General features: G+C 38.7%; 2 protein-coding genes across 2 annotated transcripts in view; one reads left to right on the top strand and one right to left on the bottom strand.

The window, feature by feature from the left end:
* The window catches only part of rasa2 (RAS p21 protein activator 2), a 162,698-nt gene that overhangs the window by 62,396 nt on the left and 75,522 nt on the right, over nt 1-24,780 (bottom strand). The gene's annotated exons all lie outside the window — the stretch shown is intronic.
* On the top strand, nt 621-19,324 carry LOC141346150 (E3 ubiquitin-protein ligase TRIP12-like). Its single transcript, XM_073851064.1, has 6 exons — nt 621-699; nt 2,583-2,612; nt 10,068-10,214; nt 11,905-12,030; nt 12,139-13,040; nt 19,167-19,324. Exons 3-6 carry the CDS (start codon nt 10,117-10,119, stop codon nt 19,322-19,324), a joined length of 1,284 nt encoding a protein of 427 aa, XP_073707165.1. The 5' UTR covers nt 621-699; nt 2,583-2,612; nt 10,068-10,116.

The following is a 24,780-nucleotide window of genomic DNA, read 5'->3' as shown; positions in this document are numbered from 1 at the left end:
AGCCCTTCGTGAGGAACAGCAGCCGTGTAATATGAGTGAGAAAAACCAGACGAAAGAAAAAAAATGGTTTCCAGTTGTCATCCCTCGAGCCCTTTTCCTGCTTCCCTTGTTTGTTTCCACTGGTGTATTAATTGTATACATTGAGGGAGGATAGTTTGTGACAATAATGTGAGGGTAGATAAGATAAACCACTCGAAATCTTTTTAGTAACGTTCTAGAGGTATCGAGAGGGAATTGAGAGTCGTTTACATCCCCTTTGACAAAAAAATAAAAATAAACAGGACATTGTAACTAAAGCTTAGAGACCTGCGTCTAGTACAACGTATGTGACGAACAATTTTCTGCAGTTTTTTTTTTTTTTTTTGCTTATGCTTTTGCTTTTGATGGGATGGGCCAATTTAGAGATAAATAATCACAATAACATAATGGCCCACAAACTATAAGGTAACGAAAAATGCATACAAGTTTTCTCTTCTTCATTTGCTGGCAAACGTCTGATTGAAATAGAGGAAGTTTGCATTCATCACAAGTGACATCCAGTCGTGTTCAGGTGAAATGTTGATTAGTGTAGTTTGCTGCTGCTGGTAGTTTGTTTACGTCTTCAGTCACTTTGACCTGATCTTGCCCGCATACACGTCGACAGGAGACCGGCTTTGCTCTTTAGCTTTACCATATGTAGGCCAAATACTGACAACAACGGTACAATCTTACCTTTTTTCTAGTGCTATTGTGATGATTGTTCAGATTATTTTGTGTTTTGTCTTTGCTGTTGTGATCAAGTCCGGTATTTGTTGATAATCGCTTGTCACGCTTCGTCCCTTCAGCAGATTAGCATCGGTTAGCTGTGCTAACAGTGTTAGCACATACAACAGCTTAAAACAAAACCTTATAGTTTTTCTAATTCAACACGTGAATCTATGTCAGGCTGTCTGTCTGTCTTAAAACAGTTAACATAAAACAATTGGCGAGTAACTAGATACACGGCGGTTTCTGAGTGTTTTATTTATTTCGCTTTGCTAGCGTGAAAGCAAGAATTAGCCGATCACGGTTATCACTTTGACTCACTGAACTTAACTTTCTTTCACTCTCAATCGTATGTAGTTTTCTCCTGCGCTTTACAACAATCCTTCCAACGTAGTTGTGAACGTTTATGCCTTTCTATGCGAGCACCACAGCTGATTTGAATTCGCAAATCGACAATGCGGGGCCACAAAACGCGAGACCGGTGTGTAAGGCCTCGGAGTGGGAAAATCAGTTTATATTTTTGTATTTAGTTCGTTTGTACCGAACTAAACTCGTACACGTTCTCACAAGGCGACGTTTCGTCTGGTTTGGTCGTGTTCGGACAGTAAGTGGGTTTCGGCTGATAGGAGTTTGTTTCGTGGACTGGGCAAAATAAACAAAAGGATCGGCTCAGGCCTGTTCTGAGAACGGCCTTCGTAATCATGTCGTATTTTCATGTCAACAGTCCAAATACACACACACCAGTAAAAAAACTGCGCAGGATTGGGTGTAACGATGGCTTGGTTTTGTTTTTATACTCATTTGAAGGAATTCGGCTCCTAATCATCGATATCACTTCACCCTCTCTTCAGGGAAGTAGAAGTCTCAGTAGTGTGCACGGGGTATTTTTGACATGTTTAAGGCAGTTCGTTGATTTGTTTATCGCTACGGTCGATTTTGTCGTGAATTAAGGCTTTTGTTGTTCTGTTTTGTGAACGTTTGGGTTTTGAAGCGTTTATTTGTCGTCTAGTAGTTTGAACGTCATGGACGTCGCATAGCTTGCTGAAGTAACGTTAGCATTAATGGTGGTGTCGTTGTGAGGAGGAAGGCCTGTCGTCTCGTTTAAACATAAATATTCATCATATCCTCGCTTTTAGGCTGATTTTTGTTTATCAACGGTTGTCTTTCAAAAGACACCCAGTTGACGACCTATACGTTATATTTATACTTATCGGACTCGTTTCGGACACTCGGTTCATCGGTATGTGTATGTATTATTGTGCTTGCATATGTTCACTCTTAAAATGCATATAAATACTGTTTATAATGACACCGAGGTAGGCTTGAATAAAAACACAGATCTTATCTCCTTGTATGTAATAGAAAAGCTGCATACCTAATTTGTAGGATTTGCTATGACTAAATACTGAATGTATTCATGTAAAAGTGAGTTGGAAAAACTAAATTACTAATGCATTAAATAAGCCAAGTTATTTTTTTGTAAGTTAAAATGTTCTGTTCATGTCAGTGTAGATGAATGGTCTTATAGACTCTTCTAATCTCTAAAGTCATCTAGAGGTTATATAGCATAAGTCTGTTCATTATTTCTAATTAACTCATTTGAGATTAGCTCTTTGTCTTTATAAAAGTGTCTTGCATATGATTAGTGAATGGCATTGATATTTGACTGTATTACTGAACAAAATGGCTGCCACCTTAGTCTGCAGTTGTAATTCATTTCTGATTTTAAGTTTTTATGATTTAAAGCAATTACACATTTGACTAAAATCAACTTTTTTTTCACCCTATCCCCCCCCTCCTTCCTTCCCCATTATTGTTCCCCCTTCTTGTCGCCCTAGGCTGCTGGTTGGTTCATTTGCACACGGCTGGTGAGTTCGCATAGCGGTTGCTGTTTACCTTCATGCTGACAGGATCCAGTAAGAGGGACAGGTGTGGTGGAGAAAGGGGTTAAACAGGAAATTGACTATCTTGGTCTGGCAGTTAAGTTTTTTTTTTTTTTTTGACATCTAGGATATATGGCTTGAGCAGGTGAAGCTTTTTTTTCACACACATTATTCAGGTTCTTTGTTTTTAGTGTGTGGGGCACTTAGATTTGGTGTATGAGGAAAACATGTTGATTGTTATGAAGGTGAGCAAGAATAGGTAGTTCTGCTTGAGTGTGTTAATGGATTAGTTCACTTCCAGAACAAACATTTACAGATAATGTACTCACCCCCTTGTCATCCAAGATGTTCATGTCTTTCTTTCTTCAGTCGTGAATAAATTGTTTTTTGAGGAAAACTTCTTTCCATATATTGGATATGTATGGTGTCCCAAAGTTTGAACTTCCAAAATGCATGTTAAAAGCAGCTTCAAAGGGCTCTAAACAATCCCAGCAGAGGAAGAAGGGTCTTATCTAGTGAAACAGTCGGTTATTTTCAAAACAAATTGACAATTTATATACTTTTTAACCTCAAATACTCGTCTTGTCTCGTAGTCTGTGTCAATACAGGGTTAGGGTATGTTGAAAAACTTCCTTCTTGTTTTCGTCTTCAACTTCAAAAACCCCCTACATCGCTGTTTTACTTTTTTTTTTGTAAAGGGCGTTTGATTATCTTTGTATGTTCACTTTGTAAAAACTATCATCCACAATATAGGATGATTTTGAAGTTGGGGAAGAAAACAAGATGGGAGTTTTTCGACATACCTCAACTGTATTGACCCGGATCACACAGAAAACGCATCGCAGAGACGAGACAAGATGAGCATTTGAGGTTAAAAAGTATATAAATTGTCAATGTGTTTTGAAAATAACCAATCGTTTTGCTAGATAAGACCCTTCTTCCTCAGCTGGGATCATTTTGGAAACTTTGGGGCACCATACATATCCATCGTATGGAGAGAGATCCTGAAATGTTTTCCTCAAAAATAATTTCTTTACGACTGAAGAACGAAACACACTAAACATCTTGGATGACAAGGGGTATATCTGTATATTTTTGTTCTGGAAGTGAACTAATCCTTTAATGGTTTAAAAAAGCAACATAGTCTAGGTAATTACCTTTTTAAAATAGGTTGTTATATTTTTGGTAATTGGCAAGGGAGGAGTTTTTTTTGTGTGAAATTAACATGAAATCAAAATTGACCTTATTTCCCTAATACATTTCCTGGTTTTGTATAAGGAAACTATTTCATAAGAGAAGATTTTTTTTTTCTTGTATAAGAATTTGCTAGCTTGCTCCACCCCTAAAACAAATTTCCTTTTTGACTCTTGCTTTTTAAAACCTCTAATCTAATAATCTGTCAAAGAGACTAGTTTTCATGATCCAATCACTTCCTAATGGACAAATACAAAAGCTCTACTTGAAGAGTCAAAGGGTTTATTCATTTGGACACTTTGAAGGGGAGTACAACGTTTTCTGTATTACAAGGTTGCTCTTGCTTCTTCATACTGTCGTAGTTTTCGTTTTCTTGGTATGATTATTTGATTTGGGCTGTAGAGCTGATCCTGTGTCAGTTATGACAGGGGTAAAGTAATTAAAGCCATTTGTTTCTCCTCCCAGCATGCAGTCAGCAGTAGTGCCAAGCAAGCAGAATCGCAGGAACAAGCATATTTTAGACTACTGAATATTTAGATCAACCTAGTGTATTTGAATAGCATTGGCCTGTTCAGAAAGGTTTCCCTTGTTTTTTTTGATAGTGGAACTAACATTAGATGTAACGCGTTTGAAAACAAGCAGATAGAATTATAAAACGATATACAGGAAGCCAAGAAATGGTAGTTGTGAGCTGCATACGTTGGGTGTTACAATTATTTGATTTGTGGCTGACTGTTACATGATTCTTATTTTTTTTTTTGACCTGTGGGCTGTTCTGTTCTTTAACATGATTGTGTAATAGCTTAAACAGTTTGCTTCTTGGGAAAGTTAAGTTGAGTGTCTGATATTGAATGCCTTGCAGTGGTTGCATGACACCTTAAGCAAGTCATTTGACTGTTTAAGGGTGGGATGCCAAAGAAAACATGATCTTTTTAGTGGAAAAAATATAAACATTTAACCTTGTGGTATGACTTTAGATCCTTCAAAAAACATATGATAAGCATGTGTGATTGTGAGAGTTTGCATGCGTAGGATTAAGAAATACAATATTTTAGCAGTTGTTATCCATGCCTAAATTGCACCTGGAAAATCATTCCAGCATTTGTGTCCAAATGTACACTATATTGCCAGAAGTATTGGGACACCCCCTTCTAATGAACAGGTTTGACTACTTTAGTTATTTCCATGAGTACAAATCTTAATGTTTAAGCATATAATGATATTCTAGGGAATTGTGTGCTTCTAATTTTATAGCAACAGTTTTGACAGAACCCCTTTCTATTCTAACATGACAATGCCTCGTGTATAAGGCAAGGTTCAAAAAGAAATGAAATTGATTCAGTCAGTGTGGAAGAACTTGAATGGTCTGCAGAAAGTAAATTCCTAATCTTAGCTGAACACCTCTGGAGTGACTTTAAATGCAGACCTTGAGCCAAAAACTCATCAGCAAACACCATTGACTTGTACATACACTATATGGACAAAAGTATTGGAACACCCTCTTCTTTAGAACAGAAAAAGGCACTTCCAAAACTGTGGCAACAAAGATAGAAACAATTCATGTATTTAGAAATTGTATTTCCATCTCTGTTGCAACAGTTTTGGAAGTGTCAGCATTGATTGTACCAAATTATAGTTACAAGTCATTGCTGTTTGGTGATGAGTTTTTGGCTCAAGGTCTGCATTTAAAGTCACTCCAGAGGTGTTCAGATGTGATTAGACCAGTCAAGTTTTTCTCACCGACTGAATCAATCATTTCTTTTTGAACCTTGCCTTATACACAGAGGCATCGTCATGTTAGAATAGAAAAGATGATTAAATTAGAAGAACACAATCCCCTAGAATATCATTATATGCTTAAACTTTAGGATTTGTACCCATGGAAATTCTACAGTAGTCCAACCTGTTCATTAGAAGGGGGTGTCCCAATACTTTGGCAATATAGTGTATGTCCCATTCCTCACCACTTCTGAAAATGGAAAAAATAACAATTTTATTCTGTAAACTTCCGTTTACATAAACCCATCATCTTAAATCCGTCCTGTAACCGTATAATGTGTTTTCAGTGTGGGGTTTGAAATATGGGTTTCTTTAGTTTCGGTGTACTAGTCATTTCGAGTTGCCAGAAGAGCATTTGACCAGTGTCATTTGTTGTTAAGCCATTAATCAACTTGACCCCAGAGTTTGAGCGTCCTGACTTGAGAGGATCTGTGTTTAGCGGCAGGAGCATCCATATTTAAAGTGACATATTTGGCCTGAGAAAAATGTATCTAGGTTAAGAGTCCATAAATCCCTGTCCTCCCTTGACACTAGACAAATGTTGCACCGTAGACTTATATTTTGTGCCACATAAGTTGATCTGGTGTTCTGTAGTCTCATGTGAACATCTCATAAGTCTGACCCTAATTTCATGCAAGGTTATTTACACTTTCTTAAAGTAAACATGAAACCCATTTGACTTTAAGTAAAAAAGGATATATAAGCAGATAAAATGATTGATTTTATTAATTGGTAATCGATGATGAGCTGTGGGTGACACATAGCTGGGTGGATTATAGAGATGGTGCAGTTTTCCACCACACATTTTTCGATTCAGCTTGAAGTATATTGTAGACTTAAGACCAGAAACCTATATTAAGCAAGTAAATGGGTTGAATTTTGATTGATTATCTTTAATTTGACAACCTAAGTAAGAGGATAAAAGCATTGACTTTTGTTTTAACATTAAGTCCATAAAGATGCAATATGAAGAGTTCATTTGCTAGCATTGTGTGTCTCAATTAGTTGTGATACGTGCATTGTGCATACAGGCAGTATTTGATCTGCTCCTGCTTTTGCTTGAATAGGACAATTTCACAATCTGTTACTTGTTACATACAGGTTTGAATGTGACACACCGGTCACGTGGAACAGGAGGATACTCATACTAAGCGGTGTTTTTCTAGATTCCTGTGAACTTGATTTACTCGTCGTCACCTCCCACTATCATACCTGCTGCTACTGTATGTGTTTTCAACTCCAATTTATGTTGATGGTATGTGGCTTAGCAACACCTTTTTACTATAGTTATATTGTACTGTGGGAACCCTCAGTATCTTCTCACTTTCTTCTCAAGAGTTTACACTGTAGGTGAGCTTCTGCTCAAAGTAGTCATTTAATTCCATTTAAATGTCGGTCGTGAACATCCGGTTTTGTATAAATGGCAAAAGAGGTTCAAAGTTGCACTTGTCAGAATTGGCACCCACAGATTTTTCCTCAAAGCTCACCAGGGTTTCCGTTCATTCGAAAAACTATATACACACTTGCCCTCAAGTATTATTATTTTTTTAATTATTATAATTGCATTTTCGAGGAGCTTTGACTAAATGTTTATTAGCACAGCGCTCTCAGTAATATTATGAATGGGGTTTATAACGAGTTGATTTTTGATGGTGCTCAGAGTTTGGTCAATGTAAATGCACTCAGTTGAACACATTTCACCATATAAAATTTTCTAATTTTATGGTTCATGGTTTTAATTTGCAGCAGCATTTGGCCATTGTGCAGTGAATACGATTGGGTATGTTCAGGCATGCTTTCAGGATGTTATTAGATGGTTTGAATGTATTTAATATCAGTTCCTGAGGTTATAATGCTTAAAATCAGCCCCACTAATGCTGTAATAGAGCATAAGTATCTTGTCTTGTGTGTAACCTTTGTCTTATCTGCATATGAGTGTTTTAGTAAATGGTAAGTTTAGAACAGGGCTTTTTTTTGTCAACTGAACCTCTTTGATAAATAATTTTTTTACCCCCTAAGATTAAGTTAATATTTTAATTTGAAAACACATTTGAATGCATTTGTTTTTTGCAGTGCTTTGTGCAGTATATAGGTGATTTACCAAAAATGTTAAAATTCGTATTCCTATTATGATTTGATGTGCATTTAATCCACCCTGACACTTTTTTTTTTTTTTATGATTTTTTTTTTTGTATATATTGCTCCTGCTTGGACATCCAGACAAAGGGGCCAATAGAAGTAGTTGCTTTTAGGGTGTGTTCACACTTGTAGTTCGGTTTGTTTGGTCCGGATCAAAAATAAAAATGATACATTTGGAACTGGTCCGCTTAGTGTTCACACTGCAATTTTTGACAGCGAACCTAAAGACATAATGATACGTTCACAGCCTGATTGGTCAGGTGAAATGACGTATATTTTCTGACAGAACTTTTGTTTTGGAGACACCGCTTGTTCCCTTTGTGAAAACATGTTGCATAGCGTCGCATCCTGTTTTTGGTTCGTTTAGAAGTGTTTGATCTGTGTTGCATTCATATTTCATTGGAACTGCACCAGAGTTCGTTTGGAAGCGGCCTGAGACCCACTTTTTAGTTGCGATAGTGCCTCAATCCACATCACATTCACACTGATGTTTTATGAAATCAGTACAACAATAAGAGTAATACAAGTACTATTTAATGACAAATACGTTACATTTGTATATGTGCAATAAAATGATTAAAATTATAATAATAATTGTATTTTACACTGGAGGTTAAAATAATATTTATGCCATAAATTATTTGCATTGATTGCACACTGAGAAAATAAATACGACTTCATGTTGTCAATCAGGTTTACACACTGCCTTCGAAACTTTTGTCCATCATATTTTACTTTTTTTTTTTTTTTTGCGTTTTCGCATCCATAGCAAGCATTTTGACAAATACGAAAAAAACAAAAAAAAAAGGCATACAATTATTTAGAACTGTGTGCAATGACCTTTAAACTAAGGTTTTATTTCAGGAACAATGCAATGAGACCTAAGTTTAGCTGACCACAGGTTTATAAATGCCTCTCATTACAATTCTGCTTAAATGCTGAAACATCTGTCCTCAGAAAAGTTGGAAATTGTGTGAATGTACACGTATCTTAGCACACATTTCTACATCTCCTAAATGCACATGAGACATGTGGAAACAGCATTTTACATGAGCCAAGCAACTAAAAATACTGGATCATGAACTGCTTGTTTAAATGAACACAGTTCTGTGCTCTGAAACATGCAGTGCATCAAACTAAATTATTCAACTTTTAGTTTGTTTACAGGAGTGTAACAGCAAGATTGTTTACACTCTTTACATAAAAAGTGATTGATAAATTGCAAATGGCCGCCAATAGTTTTAGAAGAAATGTATGAGTTGCTAGAAGATACAGTATTAAACATTTCTGGCTTTCTTTACGACTGAACGTTTTACGGAAGCTGATGTTTGGGATGAAGTTGGACTAAAATCATTGATAATTGTCAGCTCAATTGCATAGCATCTATTAGCACAAATCTCAAGCTGTTTCCAAGAAATCTTCAGGTATGAGTTTATGTCTGTCGTTTGTTTTTTAGTCAAATGTGACTTCATGAGTAGATCAGGCCTCCCCATTAGAGTCCACTTAGTTTATAATAGTCTTTCATTTAGATCAACTGATAATCATGCAGAACTGTAGGACACCATCTCGTATACTCGCAGGATAAAGGTGTGGTGGGATTGTGTGTCTCTGCGGTGTCGTAGTGATTGATGGCTAGCGCTGTTCATTACCACTGAACTGAGGAGGACACAAAGGCCCCCCTCTGGCTATTCTGTCTATGTTCAGGATGCGTCTTATCTCACTGTGTTTTTGTGATGCTGGCCAACACACTGTCATCTTTAAAATCGCCTCAAGCTTGATGCCATCATGCATTACTAAGGAAATAGGCACCAAACACGAATCTGATTGGTCAGTGTAGAAGTAATTCATGCTAGTGCATGGTTTTCCTAAGCATTTGTCCTTTTCTCCTTCGGTGTCTGTTTAGAACGCTTTTGTCCTATTGATTCTCTCTCTCTCTCAACCCTTCATCATTTTCTTGGTGTCTTCATGGGTCATTTGTGCAGCACTCCTGTGACGTATGTTAATATGAGATGTGAGTAAGGTTATTGATCTGTTACGAGTGGTGGAGCCATGGTTGTGCTGCGGTACATGTCTGTGACTCAAGACGATATTGAGCTTTGCATAAATGGAACAGGGGCATTTGGTTATGGTTGTTTTGACCAGACAGAATGGAGATGAATTGGTCATTTGGGTGTGTGGAAGTGAAGTTTGGTGTATATATTTAACTGGTGGACACTTACAAGTACAGAATGACATTGTCTTGAAGTTCATATTTTGCTAATGGCAAGATGGCTTTCAGCACAGAACATTAACTAACCCTCTTTTTTCTCTCTCTTTATACCTTACCAGTGAATGGTAGTGTCTAGAAAGGGTATGTCCCTTCAGGAGAGAGGTGCCAATGTCCAACCGGCCTAATTCCAATCCAGGGGGGTCACTGCGCCGTTCACAGAGGAACACAGCCGCGGCCCAGCCAATAGACCACACACTTGCAGGAAGGTGAGTATGCAGTGGATACAATGTGCACCAAAGTGCTGTATACAGCCTTGGTTTAAGTCTGTAGGTGCATCTTTATCTACCTGTCTGTATCTAGAGCAGTTGTTCTATTTGTGCAGTGGTTACAATGTTGAGGTCGCATGACCTTTCCAATACTACTCAATCTCAGACTCTTTCGCTCTGTGCATGTATGAATAATGTCTAACTGAAATAGTCCTCATTTTAAATGGCATCAGTAACTAATAAAATTCGCATCGCTAGTTTTTTTTTTTTGTCAGTCCAAGGCGGCAGCCATGTTGACCAGTGAGACATAAACAACATTATTAAGTGCATTTGTAATGGTTCCTTAACCATTTCATTAATGAAACATCAAAGCAGCACTTGTCAGAATCAGCAGCCACAGATTTTTGCTCGAAGCTCAGCAGGGTTTCCGCTTTCCGTTTCCTTAATGATTTTGTTAATTGAAAATTTATTAATAATGTTGGTAATAACATGCCTAAACAATAACATTTTTTAAACCTTTTTTCTGGATTATTTAATTTTATTGATTTGATATGGAAATCTTTGTCACATTATAAATAATGCCACTTTTGAATCGTTTTAATGTATTTTTTTACTAACCCCTTAACTGTCACTCCCATTTTTGAACAGAGATGTGAAAATCAAGAATTCAAACTTAAATTTTTTTATTTCATAAACAAACATTGTGTAATATGATTTTGATGTACATTTTCCATGTTAATGCAATGTCTGATTTTAAAATGGCTTCCAAAGGATGAATTTTTTCAACTTCAAGTTTTCAACTAATATATCATTTCTTATGATTTCTAAAGTGTGATAGGGAAAAGGCAACGAGGAAGTCTGTTTGTGACAAATGTCAGAACTACATAGTTTGTAACACATAAAAAAGTAATATATCTTTTTAGGATCCTTAGACCTTTCCAATGATATATAGTTGGTCATGATTAGATTTATTTGTAAAATGGTGAAGTAAATTTGGGCGTCCCACAGAGGGGACAGTGACAGTTAAGGGGTTGAAGTATTTCTTAAAAACTGACCTCAAACTATTGGACACTAATGTAATAATTTGTGATCTCAGGACGCAACCTTCTAAGAAGAATTACTTGTTCAGGAAGAAGACTATACTAGTTATGTAATATCAACAGTAGAAAAATATGTAGGTAGGTTATTTAAGGGTGCACAGTCTCCCTCTGTAGTCACATTCGATTGACACTGCATTAGGTTCACACACTCTCAGCTTGAATAAAATATTACGTCCTTTGCCATGGTGCTGTAGATTCAGTAGTAGCACAGCATCTTTGCTGAATAGCATTGCAGGCAAGACTGACAGAATGTGTCTCTTTTATGCCCGATACACAGACATTTGGCACTCAGCACTTGTGGGGGATACATTTGGTCTCTTCTCTTTCAAACAAGTTCTTTAAATCCTCCAGCCACAGCCTAATGACTAATAGTTTAGCTGCCCAACTCTGGGTGATGCGCTCAACTTGTGAGAAATGTCTAGATAGAAACTCGTAATGATTGCTGTTTGTCTTTGGCGTTGGGTTGACGGGTGTTTAGGAAGTGCTGTAGGACTGAAGGAGTAGTCAGCTCATGAAATTGAATTTGAGGTGTTCCTCATCTACTGCCCATCCCACACTGCTCTCTGCTGTTTAATTCCCAACCTCTCCAGGTTGCAGCCAGAGCAAGTAAACCAAAAAGCAAATTCCCCACCTGAAAGTAGAAGATCTAATTCTAAGGCTTCCAAAGCCCCGCCCAGCTCTGCCGTCGGCTCCGCCCGCGGCCACGCCTCTCGAAGGTATCGCTTTTTCCTCCTGTATTGCGTGTGGGTATGGCAAGTTCACCGTGTGGCGACTGCTCTGTCTTTGGTGCTCAAGTCTTTCCCCTTTTCTGTTTGTTTTTACAGGAACAGCCTCTCTCTATCCGTGGGTTCACACTCGATTCCAGATCCAGACTTGGAAGCAGCAGGGACTTCGGGCACGCAGGGGAGACGGGAGGGCAGCAGCACCCGTGCTCTCAAACGCAGCTCCGCTTCAGAGCCCAACATCACTTTTTCGCCCAGCCCGGCCAAGCGGCCCAAAGCGGTGTCCAGCCACCTTTCGGAGAGTTCATCCAGCGGGCCGTCGGCCCCCACAACCTCACCTGAAGTTACAGAGCCGAGGAAGGCTCCAGCGTCTGTCAGCAACAAGTCCAAAAAGAGACGGTTAGCAGCCGAGCCGGCTCCCGCCAGAGCCCTGAGCAAGAAGAACGTGTCCTACCCTGGCCCCAGTGGGGCCCCGAACACCCCCTCTCAAAAGCGCAAGAAGGCAGACGCCTCTTCGTTGTCGTCCTCCTCTTCTTCCTCCCTCCCCAGCTCGAGCAGCGCGGCAGGCCCCCTGCCACCCCGCAGCGAGGCCAGCCGGGCAGCCAAACCCACCAAGCTGGCGTCCAAATCGGCCGCCTCAGCCAAAGCTGGGTGTAGCACCGTGACTGACTCCTCCTCTTCCTCTGCCTCTTCCTCATCCTCCTCTTCCTCTTCCTCCTCGGCCGCCACAGGCGCCAACAGCTGTGCCCCTCAGGGTGCCCGGCTAAAGCAGGGCAAGGACCAGAGCAAAGCGCGACGGTCGCGCTCCGCGTCCTCCCCTTCCCCCAGAAGGAGCAGCAGAGATAAAGAGCAGAGCAAGGCTGCTGGCTCCTCCAAGTTTGACTGGACATCCCGCTTCAACTCCAAAGTCAACCTGCCAAAGCCCAGACTGTCCCTGCCGGGATCGGCCAAGGCTGAGACCTCCTCCAAGCCTGGGCCCTCCGGACTACAGGCCAAACTAGCAAGTGAGTGTTCAAACTGCTTCTGTTTTTTTCAAAGCAATGTTCAAAACAAGTTAACAAGCTCTAATTCATGTTATGGGATGTCCAAGTTAGACCGAATAGGAGTGTAGGCAATCTTATGGAGACTAGTGTTGTCACGAAACTTAAATATCAGTAGTCTCTGCAAAGTAACCGTTTCACTACCATAAGAAAAAAAAGCTACAGAAACTGGTTAATTTAAATATTCGCGAAAACCCTGATCAGATCCTCCAGTTTTCCGCGATTCTGCGATCGCTGAATCCACAACAAAATGTACACACTTTTTTTGTGATCCTGCATAATTTGCCATTTCACCGCAAAATAATCACAAAATGAAGGTCTCGCATAAAAATCCTGAAGGGACTGTTTAATAATAATGATTATCAAATGATAAAATTAAACAATATAGGGCTGCACAATATCTCTACTACACAAAGCCGTAATTCACTGACAAGCAGCGCAAAACCACAAAGACGATATCAAGTTTGTGCTGCTTGTCAGTGAATTACGGCTCTGTGTAGTAAGCGCTGCTCTATCTGAAAGCGCACAGGTGATGGAGATATACTACTGATTATAAAACCGGCTTTACTGACAAGATGCACATTGGATATCGCATGTGAGATATCATGCAGCCCTAGAGTTGAGGTAGTGTTTGGGGGGGGTAGTTTGGTAGAGTTTTCTCTCTATTCCTTGCTTTTCAATAGTTTGAATGCATATGCACATTTTACATTTTTACTTTCAAATTAGTAGCAATTGGACGTCAATTGATTGAATGGACAACTACAAACCAGTAGGCTACAACGACAAACTCACTTAAATTATATAATTGTTTTATATATGTGACCCTGGACCACAAAACCAGTCATAAGGTTAAATTTGACAAAACTGAGATTTATACATCATATGAAAGCTCAATAAATAAGCTTTCTATTGATGTATGGTTTGTTAGGATAGGACAATATTTGGCCGAGATGCATCTATTTGAAATCAGAAATCTGAGGATGCAAAAAAATCAAAAAGACTGAGAAAATCACCTTTAAAGTTGTCCAAATTAGGTTCTTAATGCATATTACAAATCAAAAATTACATTTTGATATGTTTACAGTAGGAATTTTACAAAAAATCTTCATGGAACATGAACTTTACTTAATTTCTTAATGATTTTTTGGCATAAAAGAAAAATCGATAATTTTGACCCATACAATGTATTTTTGGCTATTGCTACAAATATACCCCAGCGACTTAAGACTGGTTTTGTGCTCCAGGGTCACATATATATATATATATATATATATATATATATATGTATGTATGTATGTATATGTGTGTGTATGTGTATGTATATCACCTTAGCTAAATGGCAAAAGTCAACAGGCTTTCCAAAATATTTTTAAAACGGGCGCTTTTGCATTTCATTTTGAAACTAAATCTTCCGCCATCGTCTTGTCAGTCAGCTCGACTCTCCTCACATGATCAATGAAATCTGACTCCGGGTGCTGATCTGTGATGCACGACTGTAGTTCGGCGCACTGCATAAAGCAGCGGCGTTCAGTTAATTGTAGCGTCTGTTCTCTAACTGAACTTAATGCTTTTTATTACTATAAAAAATCAAAACGACGGTGCCACGGTGTTATTACAGATATAAATAACTGAACAGATCTGCCAGCAGATGGCGGCAAGTCACTGATTTAATTACTGAATCATTTCATGGATTTGATTCATTTGAATGGATGGTTCATTCAGAAATAAAGCAAGTGACTCTGTTTGAATGGGAAATTGAATCATTTCACTAGATTCGTTTAAAAACGCACGTTCATTCATAAACGAAACACCGCTGTGTTTGAGTGGAGATGCGCAGCGGCTCAGTTGTGACTTGTTTCAGACTACTTTTGACGACGAAATAGAGCAAAATCAGGCAATGAAAGTCATTTAATGATAACTTATTTATTTAACTGCTGTATTAAACAATTTCTAATTTACAAAGTATTTACAAAGAAAGTATTAAAAGCTGTCACTCGGTTAGTGAAGTCCTTGTGTTCTTTTGCGTGATGCTTCTGAAGACGCTTGATTAAATTTGTGGTGTTGTGATTCGAAACACTACTTCCACCTCTTGAAACTTTGGCTTTGCAAATATTACAATTTGCAGTGCTTCTAGATGCTGTATCAAGAGTAAAATATTTCCAGATCAGGGACATGTTTACCGCGCTGAGGTACAGTAGATTTTGCATGTGGAAGATCTCTCTGAACTCGCCTGTCACACTCACGTCATGTGCTTGTGTAACCAGCGCAACGTATTGTAAATGTATTTTATTTTTAAGGCAATGTTTTAAAATAACTGTGTTCTTGTATGAATTATTATAGTTTTTACAGTAGACTGTTATTTCTTGCTATTATTTAATCAAACTCTGGTAACGGTATCGAATTTGGATCCGTCACGCATCACCGATATCCGATCCATTAAAAAAGCTTGGATCGGCGTCGATACCAATCCAGAGTATCGGATCGATGCAACCCTACTTTAAAACCTCAAATGCTTGTCATGTCTCGTCTCTGCGATGCACATGCGTAGTCTGTGTAATCCGTGTCAATACAGTTAGGGTATGTTGAAAAACTCCCATCTTGTTTTCGTCTTTACAGTCGTCCTACAACGCTGTTTTACCTTTTTTTTGTGAAGGATGTTTAATCTTCTTTGTATGTTCACATTGATTTTGAAGTTGAGAAGAAAACGAGATGTGAGTTTTTCGACATACACTAACTGTATTGACCCGGAACACACAGACTACGCATGCGCATCGTAGAGACGAGACAAGACGAGCATTTGAGGTTAAAAAGTACATAAATTGTCAATCTGCTTCGAAAATGACCGATCGTTTTGCTAGATAAGACCCTTCTTCCTCAGCTGGGATCGTTTAGATCCTTTTGAAGCTGCGTTTAAACTGCATTTTGGAAGTTTAAATTAGGGGAGGCACCATACATATCCATTATATGGAGAGAAATCCTTCCTCAAATGTTTTCCTCAAAAAAACGTAATTTCTTTACTACTGAAGAAAGAAAGACACGAACATCTTGGATGACAAAAGGGTGAGTACGTTATCTGTAAATTTTTGCTCTGGAAATGAACTGATACTTTAATATCAGGGTTGGGCTCTTTTGGTTAGGTTGGATGTCAGTGTGAGCACACACTTGAACTATTGTACATTCTTTAGTTTCAACATAGTGCACATGTACAACACCAGCTGCATGGGTGCTAGAACCAGACTTCGGGCACCTGCCACCAGTGATGCAACTGACACGCACGATTTCCATGACAGACCTGATCTATCCGGATCATCTTTTGCAATGACAGACTTGTGGATAGATATGAGATTGATTCAATTCATAAAAGATTGATTCCAGAATATATGAAGGATATTACACATTGTGCCACTTATTCTGCATTTAATCCTGTTAGGAGATGATTGGGGACATGCACACTTACAACTAGTGGTGCACCAGTCAGGAGATTTGAGGCAGATGTGATTGGCGACATTTTAACACCAAAATCAGTCAATGCCAATCACCGGTATTTATTTTTAAGAGGGCATGATACCCGAAGTCTTGTTTTAGCTGTAAGTGCCTCTTGTCACACACACACCAATGATATGCACAAAAATAAAAGTATATCAGTTACATGAAACTGGTTAGTTCTAAAACTGCTCAAGAAAGAAATGTATTATTTATAGTTTCAGTGTTTTGTTCTAAAAATTATTAATAAGAATCAGCAAAAAGATGTGATGTAGTTATTGAAGGTTGAAACACATGGTTAAACATCTTTATCTCTGTTTATAAACAGGCATGCATTCATTTCTCTTTAAACATATTTTTAATGTTAAAATGGAATAGTGCTGGGCTGTTCATCTGAATTACAGCACGTTTGATGAATTTGTGAAATGATTCATCCCTTTAGTCATTAGAGTAACATTGTGCAGTATGTGTGATTTCATATGTGCTGCAGCTAATAAAAGATGAGTTCTGAATTTAGATCGGCATCAGCCCATCAAGCAGCACACATATGCACGTTCTGTTAACTGAAATGTAGATGAACAGCCTGAAGTTCTTAGGCAGTCATACTCTAACTTAAGCACCCTTATGATGGGTACATGTTTTTTGTGTTTTACTATGAAGTATAATTCTTATGTACTACTTCTGGGTCATAGTTTAGACCCAAATCAAAAAGAAAGCTCAAGAAATTATTTATAAGTGAACCCTACTTTTCAGGCTGTTAAAGTTCACTTTCATAACGAAAATTTACAGATAATGTACTCACCCCCTTGTCATCCAAGATGTTCATGTCTTTCTTTCTTCAGTCATAAAGAAATAGTTTTTTGAGGAAAACATTTCAGATTTTTTCTTCTCAATATAGGGAACTTCTGTGTTGAGTTTGAACTTTCAAAATGCAGTTTAAATGAGTCTTCAAATGATCCCAAGTGTGGTTGTAAACCATCCCAGCCAAGGGAGAAGGATCAGTTATTTTATTTTATTTTTTAAATTACAATTTAACCTTTTACCTTTTTTGTTAAGGGTGTTTGATCTTGGTATGTTAATTTTGCAAACAAAGGGTTGATACTTCTGCAACAATGTAGGATGATTTGGAAATAATTTTTGAAGTTGAGAGAGAAAATAAGATGGGAGTTTTTTGGCATACCCTAACTGTTTTAAACCGGAAAAAACAGTTCAGACAGAGCTAGACAAGACAAAAGTTTGAGGTTAAAAGTATACATTTATATATATGTTTTTGAATAACCGGTTGTTTTGCTAGATAAGGTGCTTCTTCCCTGGCTGGGATCATTTAGAACCACATTTGGGATAAAACAGCATTTGAACTGTATTTTGGAAGTTCAGATTTCGGGCACCATAGGAGTCCACTATATAGAAAAAAAATCCTGAATGTTTTCCTCAAAAAACAATTTCTTTATGACTGAAGAAAGAAAGACATGAACATCTTGGATGACAAGAGGGCGAGTCATAACCTGTACATTTTTGTTCTGGAAGTGGACTACTTTAAGAGCTGTTACTTTAATGAGACGTGAACACATTTTCACACTTATTTATACTTTTTTTTTTTTTTCTTCAAATTGACATTTGTGTATTATGCGCAAAAATAGATGTGTAAATTCTAGGGGTGGGCATAGATTAATTTTTTTAATCTAGATTAAAATGGCTAATTTGAATTCTGCTGAAGGCATTCAGAATATGTGTGCTACCCAAATAATGACTAAAAGTAAGTCTTCGAGAACGGGCCAGGTGGCGCATTAGACCAGGCGCTCATCTCCTGTTTCCAAAATGCATCACAAACTGCTTGACAATTGCATTTACAACATAATTACCTATACAAACTTGTGTAACCAAGTACTTCTGCGCAAAAGGCTGCACGACGTGTGCGTTGCCGTTAAATACACAGACGCGCACGGGCATGGATTTCTGCGTGCATAGTCTTCCATTAAACTGCGTTACTTTTAGAAGCGTCAATTCAGTTGTTGCATATAGTTTAATGTCTTTATTTCGGGATTATCAAAGTACATTATAACTCGCGTGCCCCAGTAAAAAGGGTCTAGCAACGCACCTGCCCTGAAGCGGCTTCATAGCTGCATCCATCTTTGCACGTCTCATTTGATGTGGTCATTGCACAGAAGTTGAAGACTCGTTCTCACCTCCTACAGTGCAATTCGACTAGGTATACGTCATCCGCGCTAAAATATCAAGGTGAAAGTCATCATATCTTGCGTAGTTTAGACCCAGCTCCCAACCCAACTTTGAGAATAGATTAACGGCGATATTTTTTTTTTATCGCCCGATAAGAGTCTCACGTTAACGCAGCACGTTAACGCCGATAACGGCCCACCACTAGTAAATTCTTTACGTGTATGTGGACATTTTGTAATTTTGGTATGAAATATAACTTGAGTGTTTTTGACAGGTTTCAAGGTCTCAAGCTTGGTCAATTGCAGGTATTTTTTACCGTATTCATTTTAGCTGATCCTTGACCTGAGGGCTAATACACTGAACAGCCCTGCCTCCACAAACCGGTGTCTTCACTAAAGGCATGATGGTTGTGATTGTGATCATTTCTAGCCCCAGTAATAGCGGATGGGGTTTTGGCTCTGGTCATGGCAGGGGGAGCTGGCTCAGATTACAGTCCAGTTCAGTGCCAGTGTACTGGTCTAAAAATACCAGCCTTCTGCTGCCTTACAGTATTGTATGGACAAGAGTCGCGGCTGGATGCATGCTGAGGTAGGAAGGGCTTTTGGTGTAGTTACTTTGCCGTGTGGATTGGCCTAGCATAGCTTTAGAGTATCAGAATGCCCAGAGGTTGGTCCAAACGCTGGCATGTGTGGATATTTAGGCTAATGAGTCCTGCCGGTCGAATGTTTAGGATCACATCAGCGGTATTGTTTGGATGTTTTGTCTTGTTCCTGGTTTTTCCACTAAGGGTTGCTGTGAAGTGTCCTGCGAAGACTTGTTGGAAGTGTTTATTTTGAGTGCGAGAGGTCATCCTGTGAAGACGTAGGTCAGGTCGGGTTGATTATGGAAGGACGGTCTCTGATATGAAGAGTCACGGGAGGGCATTCTGCCAAAGGGCAGGGGGCAGTGCATTGCTCAGAATAGACCCTCAGTGTTAGGGATTGACCACCAGACTGGAGCTGTTGGAGGCGTGAGTGATTCATCTGACTTTACAGGGAAAGCGCTGTCAGAGGTCTTTTAAAGGTTCTTTCATTTTTCCCTTCTCTTTCTTTCTATATTCAGTAGTGTAAAGATACACTGTATATCATATGGGTGCTTCAAGTTTAGTAAGCAATTTAGTTTATGTACCACTCGTTCCTGATGTAACTCTAGGTTGTTAATGGTAGCTAAGCAACATTTACTATTTTTAATAGTGCATATTAATAGAGAATTCAAGAGATGTTTGTGCATTGTATAGCTGATTTGGTCAGAGTTGTGTATTAGTGCTGTTGTTTTTTTTAAAGCCAAAAAGCTTTATAATATTGTTAAAAATTACAATCAGCTTGTTAGGAGCAAAGCAGGGCCCCTTTCTTGAATCAGTGACTTAAGACCAAAATGTAAAATGGTTTTAGGTAGTGAATAATTTTTTTTTTTTTTTTTTTCCACTTTAGAGTGGTCCTATTATGCTCTATTGCAGAGTCTTTATTTTGTTTTGGGGGTGCACTAGAACATGCTCTCATGCTTGGTGGTTCAAAAAACGCATTATTTTTCACATAATTTACATTTATTACAGTAGCTTTCTCTCCAGGCTGGCACAAATGGCTCGATTAGTTACGGGTTTGATGAAGGTCCACCTTCCGCAAAACGAAATGTGTTGTGATTGGTTAGCAGTCCTACTGCGTTGCAATTGGCGAACAACTTAGATGGCATTTCGGTCCTGCCATGCCCCTTCCCAAAGCAGCAAGTTCCGTGTACAACTGCACAAGCTAGATTAAAGTGATTCTTACTTTTTAAATATGGATATTTTTCTTACAAAAACACATTGTATTGCTAAAGGAGGCTTTTACTGACCCCTCCAGAGCCATTTGAGGCTATTTTTGTTATGGATCGACTTGTTTTGGACTGATGGAGAGAAACACTTGTCTATGCCGTTCTAAAGTTTAAGAGTGCTAGGATTATTTTTAATATAACTCTGATTGTATTCGTCTGAAAGAAGTACATCATATACACCTAGGATGCATGGAGGGTGAGTAAATGATACGCTGCAGTAGTGTTGGTTCTATCGTCAGCCTGCGAGATCGCGGATGCATAAGATTATCATTATTGTGCTAATTTATTTATTTAAATAACCCAACCCACCAACGATTTGAATTTCCGTAGGCGGGATTTATTTGATCATATTCTAATGGACCGCGTTGTGACATCAAAGCATCCGGAAAACAAAAGCTGTAGTCCAAAGGAGCCGTTCGTTGTAGTTCTTGAAAAAGGATTTTTTAAAAACGAAATATCTCCCTTTGTAGTGGACTTTGAGATTTGTAACTTTGGAGATGTTTTTTATGTCCAAACATATGCACCACACACTAATAACAGGACCTTTTTTACATTTGTCTGCCTTTTAAAAGGCAGTTTCTTTTTTGTCAGTAGACAAAGCTTATAGAAAGGCAGAAATACAGTTTCCACTTGTAGTTTGTGAAACAGCAGCACCTCTGGGCATGTGAATGTACTAATTTTATTGGCTGGCCAGTTTTCTTTGTAGTGCAATGGAGAAGGGATTAGACCACTTCTCCATAAAAAAAAATGTTGCATTAACGACATGTAAATATTCAGACGGACATTAACAGACTCATTAACAGCTATAAATTGTTCATCATTTAGAATTTTTATTAGGGATGATCCGATACAATTTTTTTTTTTTGACCGATACAGATTTTAACAAACAATTATTGGCTGATACTGATATTGGTCAATTGCATAAAGCAATTAAAAAAAAAAAAAAAAATTGGATTGTTTACTCCGAGCAGAATCGGTATTTAGCTGTTATATTTAAAATGTTTTCTTTGCCTATAATAGTAATAAGGCAGAAAAATCTGGTAGCCTATCTTGTGCTTTAGCCAATAAATACAGCATCATCTTTTCTATATTTTGACCAAATGTATTAAACGAAAGAAAAAACTGTCAGAGTTTTAAAGACATTAAAGTGTTTTTTCAAGATTTGCAGCATGGATTAAAAAGCGCTACCCCTAAGCGGTTTGAGAGGAAATTAGCCTATATTAAAGATGTTCATGTCTTTCTTTCATCAGTTGTTAAGAAATAGTTTTTTGAAGAAAACATTTCAGGATTTCTCTGACTTTGAACTTCCAAAATGCAGTTTCAAAGGGCTCTAAACAATCCCAGCTGATTACAAAGGGTCTTATCTAGGTAAACAATCATTTTTTGTTTTAAATTTATTTATTTTTTTAACCTCAAATGCTCATCTTGTCTAGCTCTGCATGAACTCTTGTGTATTTTGGTTCATGACAGTTAGGGTACGTCAAACTCCCATCTCATTTTCTCCTCTTGCTTCAAAATCGTCAAACAAAGTAACCCAACAGGCGCTGGCCAACGGCCCGATGACTTGGTGTCCCAGCCTTTAGTGTAAAGGTTTAAAAAATTTGGTCAGAAGGATGTATGTTAGAGTAATACCTTAAGATGCTACCTACATAGGGCGCACACACTAGGCTTTGGGACTGGGCATATGTTTAGTCAAAGAAAGGGAGCATATCTCCTACTGATTATTTTCTAAAAGGCTGGTGAGGAGCTGAATGCGTCGTTAAGCGTAGATAGTACGGTGTGACTTAATTAACACAGTGCTAATGAGATGACGTGCAGAATGTGCTGGTTTCTGTGGAAACTGTCAAAACAAGTGTTCTGTATGTAGTGAAGTGCTCGTTGTGAGCAGTGGTCAAAGTCAGAGCTGGGTTATGGGTTAATGCTATACTATGCTACCCTGGAAATCCAGAGGTGTCGCGAGAGCACAATTTGAATAGTCTCTGCAAGACACTCTGGCATCGAGCAATGATGCATGTTACTGCAATACGTAAGCAGTTCTGGGAACCAATCAAATCGGTGTATCTGATGTAGGCGGGCCAGAGGCGAGCTAAGCTGATGACGACAGAGCTGCGACGTCCGGAATCGTTTAGTAAACATTGAAAGAGATCTACAGAAGAACACCAGTTGTTTGAAACGGCTTTGGCCGCTACAATGAACGAGTTAGACTCGGCTTTTCATATAAAGCCGCGCTCGAATCGTTCCTTTGCAAGAAGGACGTTTTTGCTTCTTTTGCCGACTGGATACGGCAAGAGTTTAATCCATCAGTTAGCTCCGCTGGTAGTTAAGCGTATGGGGCTTAGTGAAAACCCACTGGTGGTTGTGGTCTCACCGTCGATCGCCCTTATGGAGGACCAGGTGAAAGAGGAGAGGAAATACGGTCTTTCGGCTCTGCAACTTGGCGACCACGAAGGGGAACAGATCCGAGGCGGGCAATGCCAGATAGCATTCAGCAGTGGTGAGAAATGTTATCGAACAAGGTCTACCGGGACAAATGATCGGGATTGTGGTGGATGAGGTCCATCTCATTTACAAATGGTAAGAGTCACTTGGTAAACTTACTGTAACGAAAAACTGAACTATTCAATAGTAATACAGTAGCCTAACTTGAACAGGACGATATGTCTCACTGCTGAATGAAACGCTAGCGTCCATCCCAAGCGTGCCGTAGTTGTTCTGAAAAGTGAAGCCAAAAGTTTTTGATCGCCCCCCGGTGGCTGGCTGCAGTATAGGTCATAAACCCCGCCCTCTCCATGTAATCTAATGGGACGTGAGCCAAACTAAATAATCGAATTACACGGCAAATAATTTTTTTCCAAAGGTGATTTCCATCGTGTGAGGTAGTTCTTATAATGCTGATTCATGCTCAGGTGTTCGTTTTTCTAATAAGTTTGCTTTTAAGTAGTTATTTGATGCTATAAAAACGGGGTGTGGTGTCATGATTGTGATCGTGCGATTGGGTCTGCGGGAGGTTGGGGCGGGACTTTGACACCGTGGCTCCGCCTCACGACACTACTGCGCATGCTCTGGCTCCAAATGACGTAACTTCCCCCAAGATGGTAGCGGCCATATTGAGCTGTTTTGGCTTCACTTTTCTATAGTGGAAAGAAGCGGAAACGTGTTGTCCATCTTTTTTACAGTCTATGGTCCATCCACATATTAGTTGATAGTTAATGAATAGTTTGATCGGACCTAATTGTTTTATGAGGTTGATTCGGCTGTCATAATTAATAGTTATTAATCTTGTCACATTGTTTGTTATAACATTGAAATCCACTCTTATATGTTCACCGTCGCTCTGGATACGTCACACCGTGTATTGTTGTGATTGGTCGTGGCATTATCCAATTGCATGCAGTGAGAGTTTCAAATGCACACTTGGTGCCGCCCCTCGAGTTGTCGCCCCTTTTCATTGCTTGATGCCAGACCCTTAATCTTAATAGATTAGGGTCTGGATTTTTCCAGGCTAATACTATGCTATTATTCCCATTGTTTTCACATAGTTTGTTCTGTTGATCATATTTGTCTCTTGGCATTTCTTTGTAATTTCTGTTGTCTGTTAGATGATCTTGTGTCTCGTGTGTTTTTGCTTCGGTCTAGTGTAAATACTGTTTTTTGATGCTTTTTAGGTAATTGTTGCTATTTACATAATGTTCAGTATCATATTTGTGTAATACAGTAGTGATTGTAATTCCCCCGGTGCTAACGCATCAATTCTGGATGCCTACAGTAGAGCTGTGTGAGGAACAGACCCTAATTGAAGTGACTTTTAATCTAAAAATCTTTACCTCTGCTGCAGCTCTTAAATCTCATCACACAAAATGTGTGGTAACCAGTGGTTTTTTTCCCTCATTAGGCATGTTTACATGCATTCATTTTAAACCAAATGACTCCAGTCTGATTTCAGATTCAGAAAATAGTTTTTGCATTCTAAACATTGCAGTCCAATTCACACATGTGCCCCTGGACCACAAAACCAGACATAAGGGTCAATTTCAAGATTTATTCATCTGAATGGTGCATAAATAAGCTTTCCATTGATGTTGCTTAGGATATGACAATATTTGAACGAGATACAACTATTTGAAAATCTGTAATCTGAGGGTGCAAAAAAATCTAAATATTGAGAAAAACGCCTTTAAGGTTGTCCAAATTGTTC

This window comes from Garra rufa, chromosome 11 (assembly GCF_049309525.1).
Source record: "Garra rufa chromosome 11, GarRuf1.0, whole genome shotgun sequence".
Taxonomy (NCBI): domain Eukaryota; kingdom Metazoa; phylum Chordata; class Actinopteri; order Cypriniformes; family Cyprinidae; genus Garra; species Garra rufa.
The sequence above is the reverse complement of the archived record's forward strand: the minus strand, read 5'-3'. Positions and strand labels throughout refer to the sequence as shown.

Coding starts and splice junctions, on each gene's coding strand:
- LOC141346150 (XM_073851064.1), top strand. CDS start 10,117: ATGTCCAACCGGCCTAATTCCAATCCAGGGGGGTCACTGCGCCGTTCA. Junction 10,215..11,904: donor GACCACACACTTGCAGGAAG/GTGAGTATGCAG, acceptor CAACCTCTCCAG/GTTGCAGCCAGAGCAAGTAA. Junction 13,041..19,166: donor ACTACAGGCCAAACTAGCAA/GTGAGTGTTCAA, acceptor GATCATTTCTAG/CCCCAGTAATAGCGGATGGG.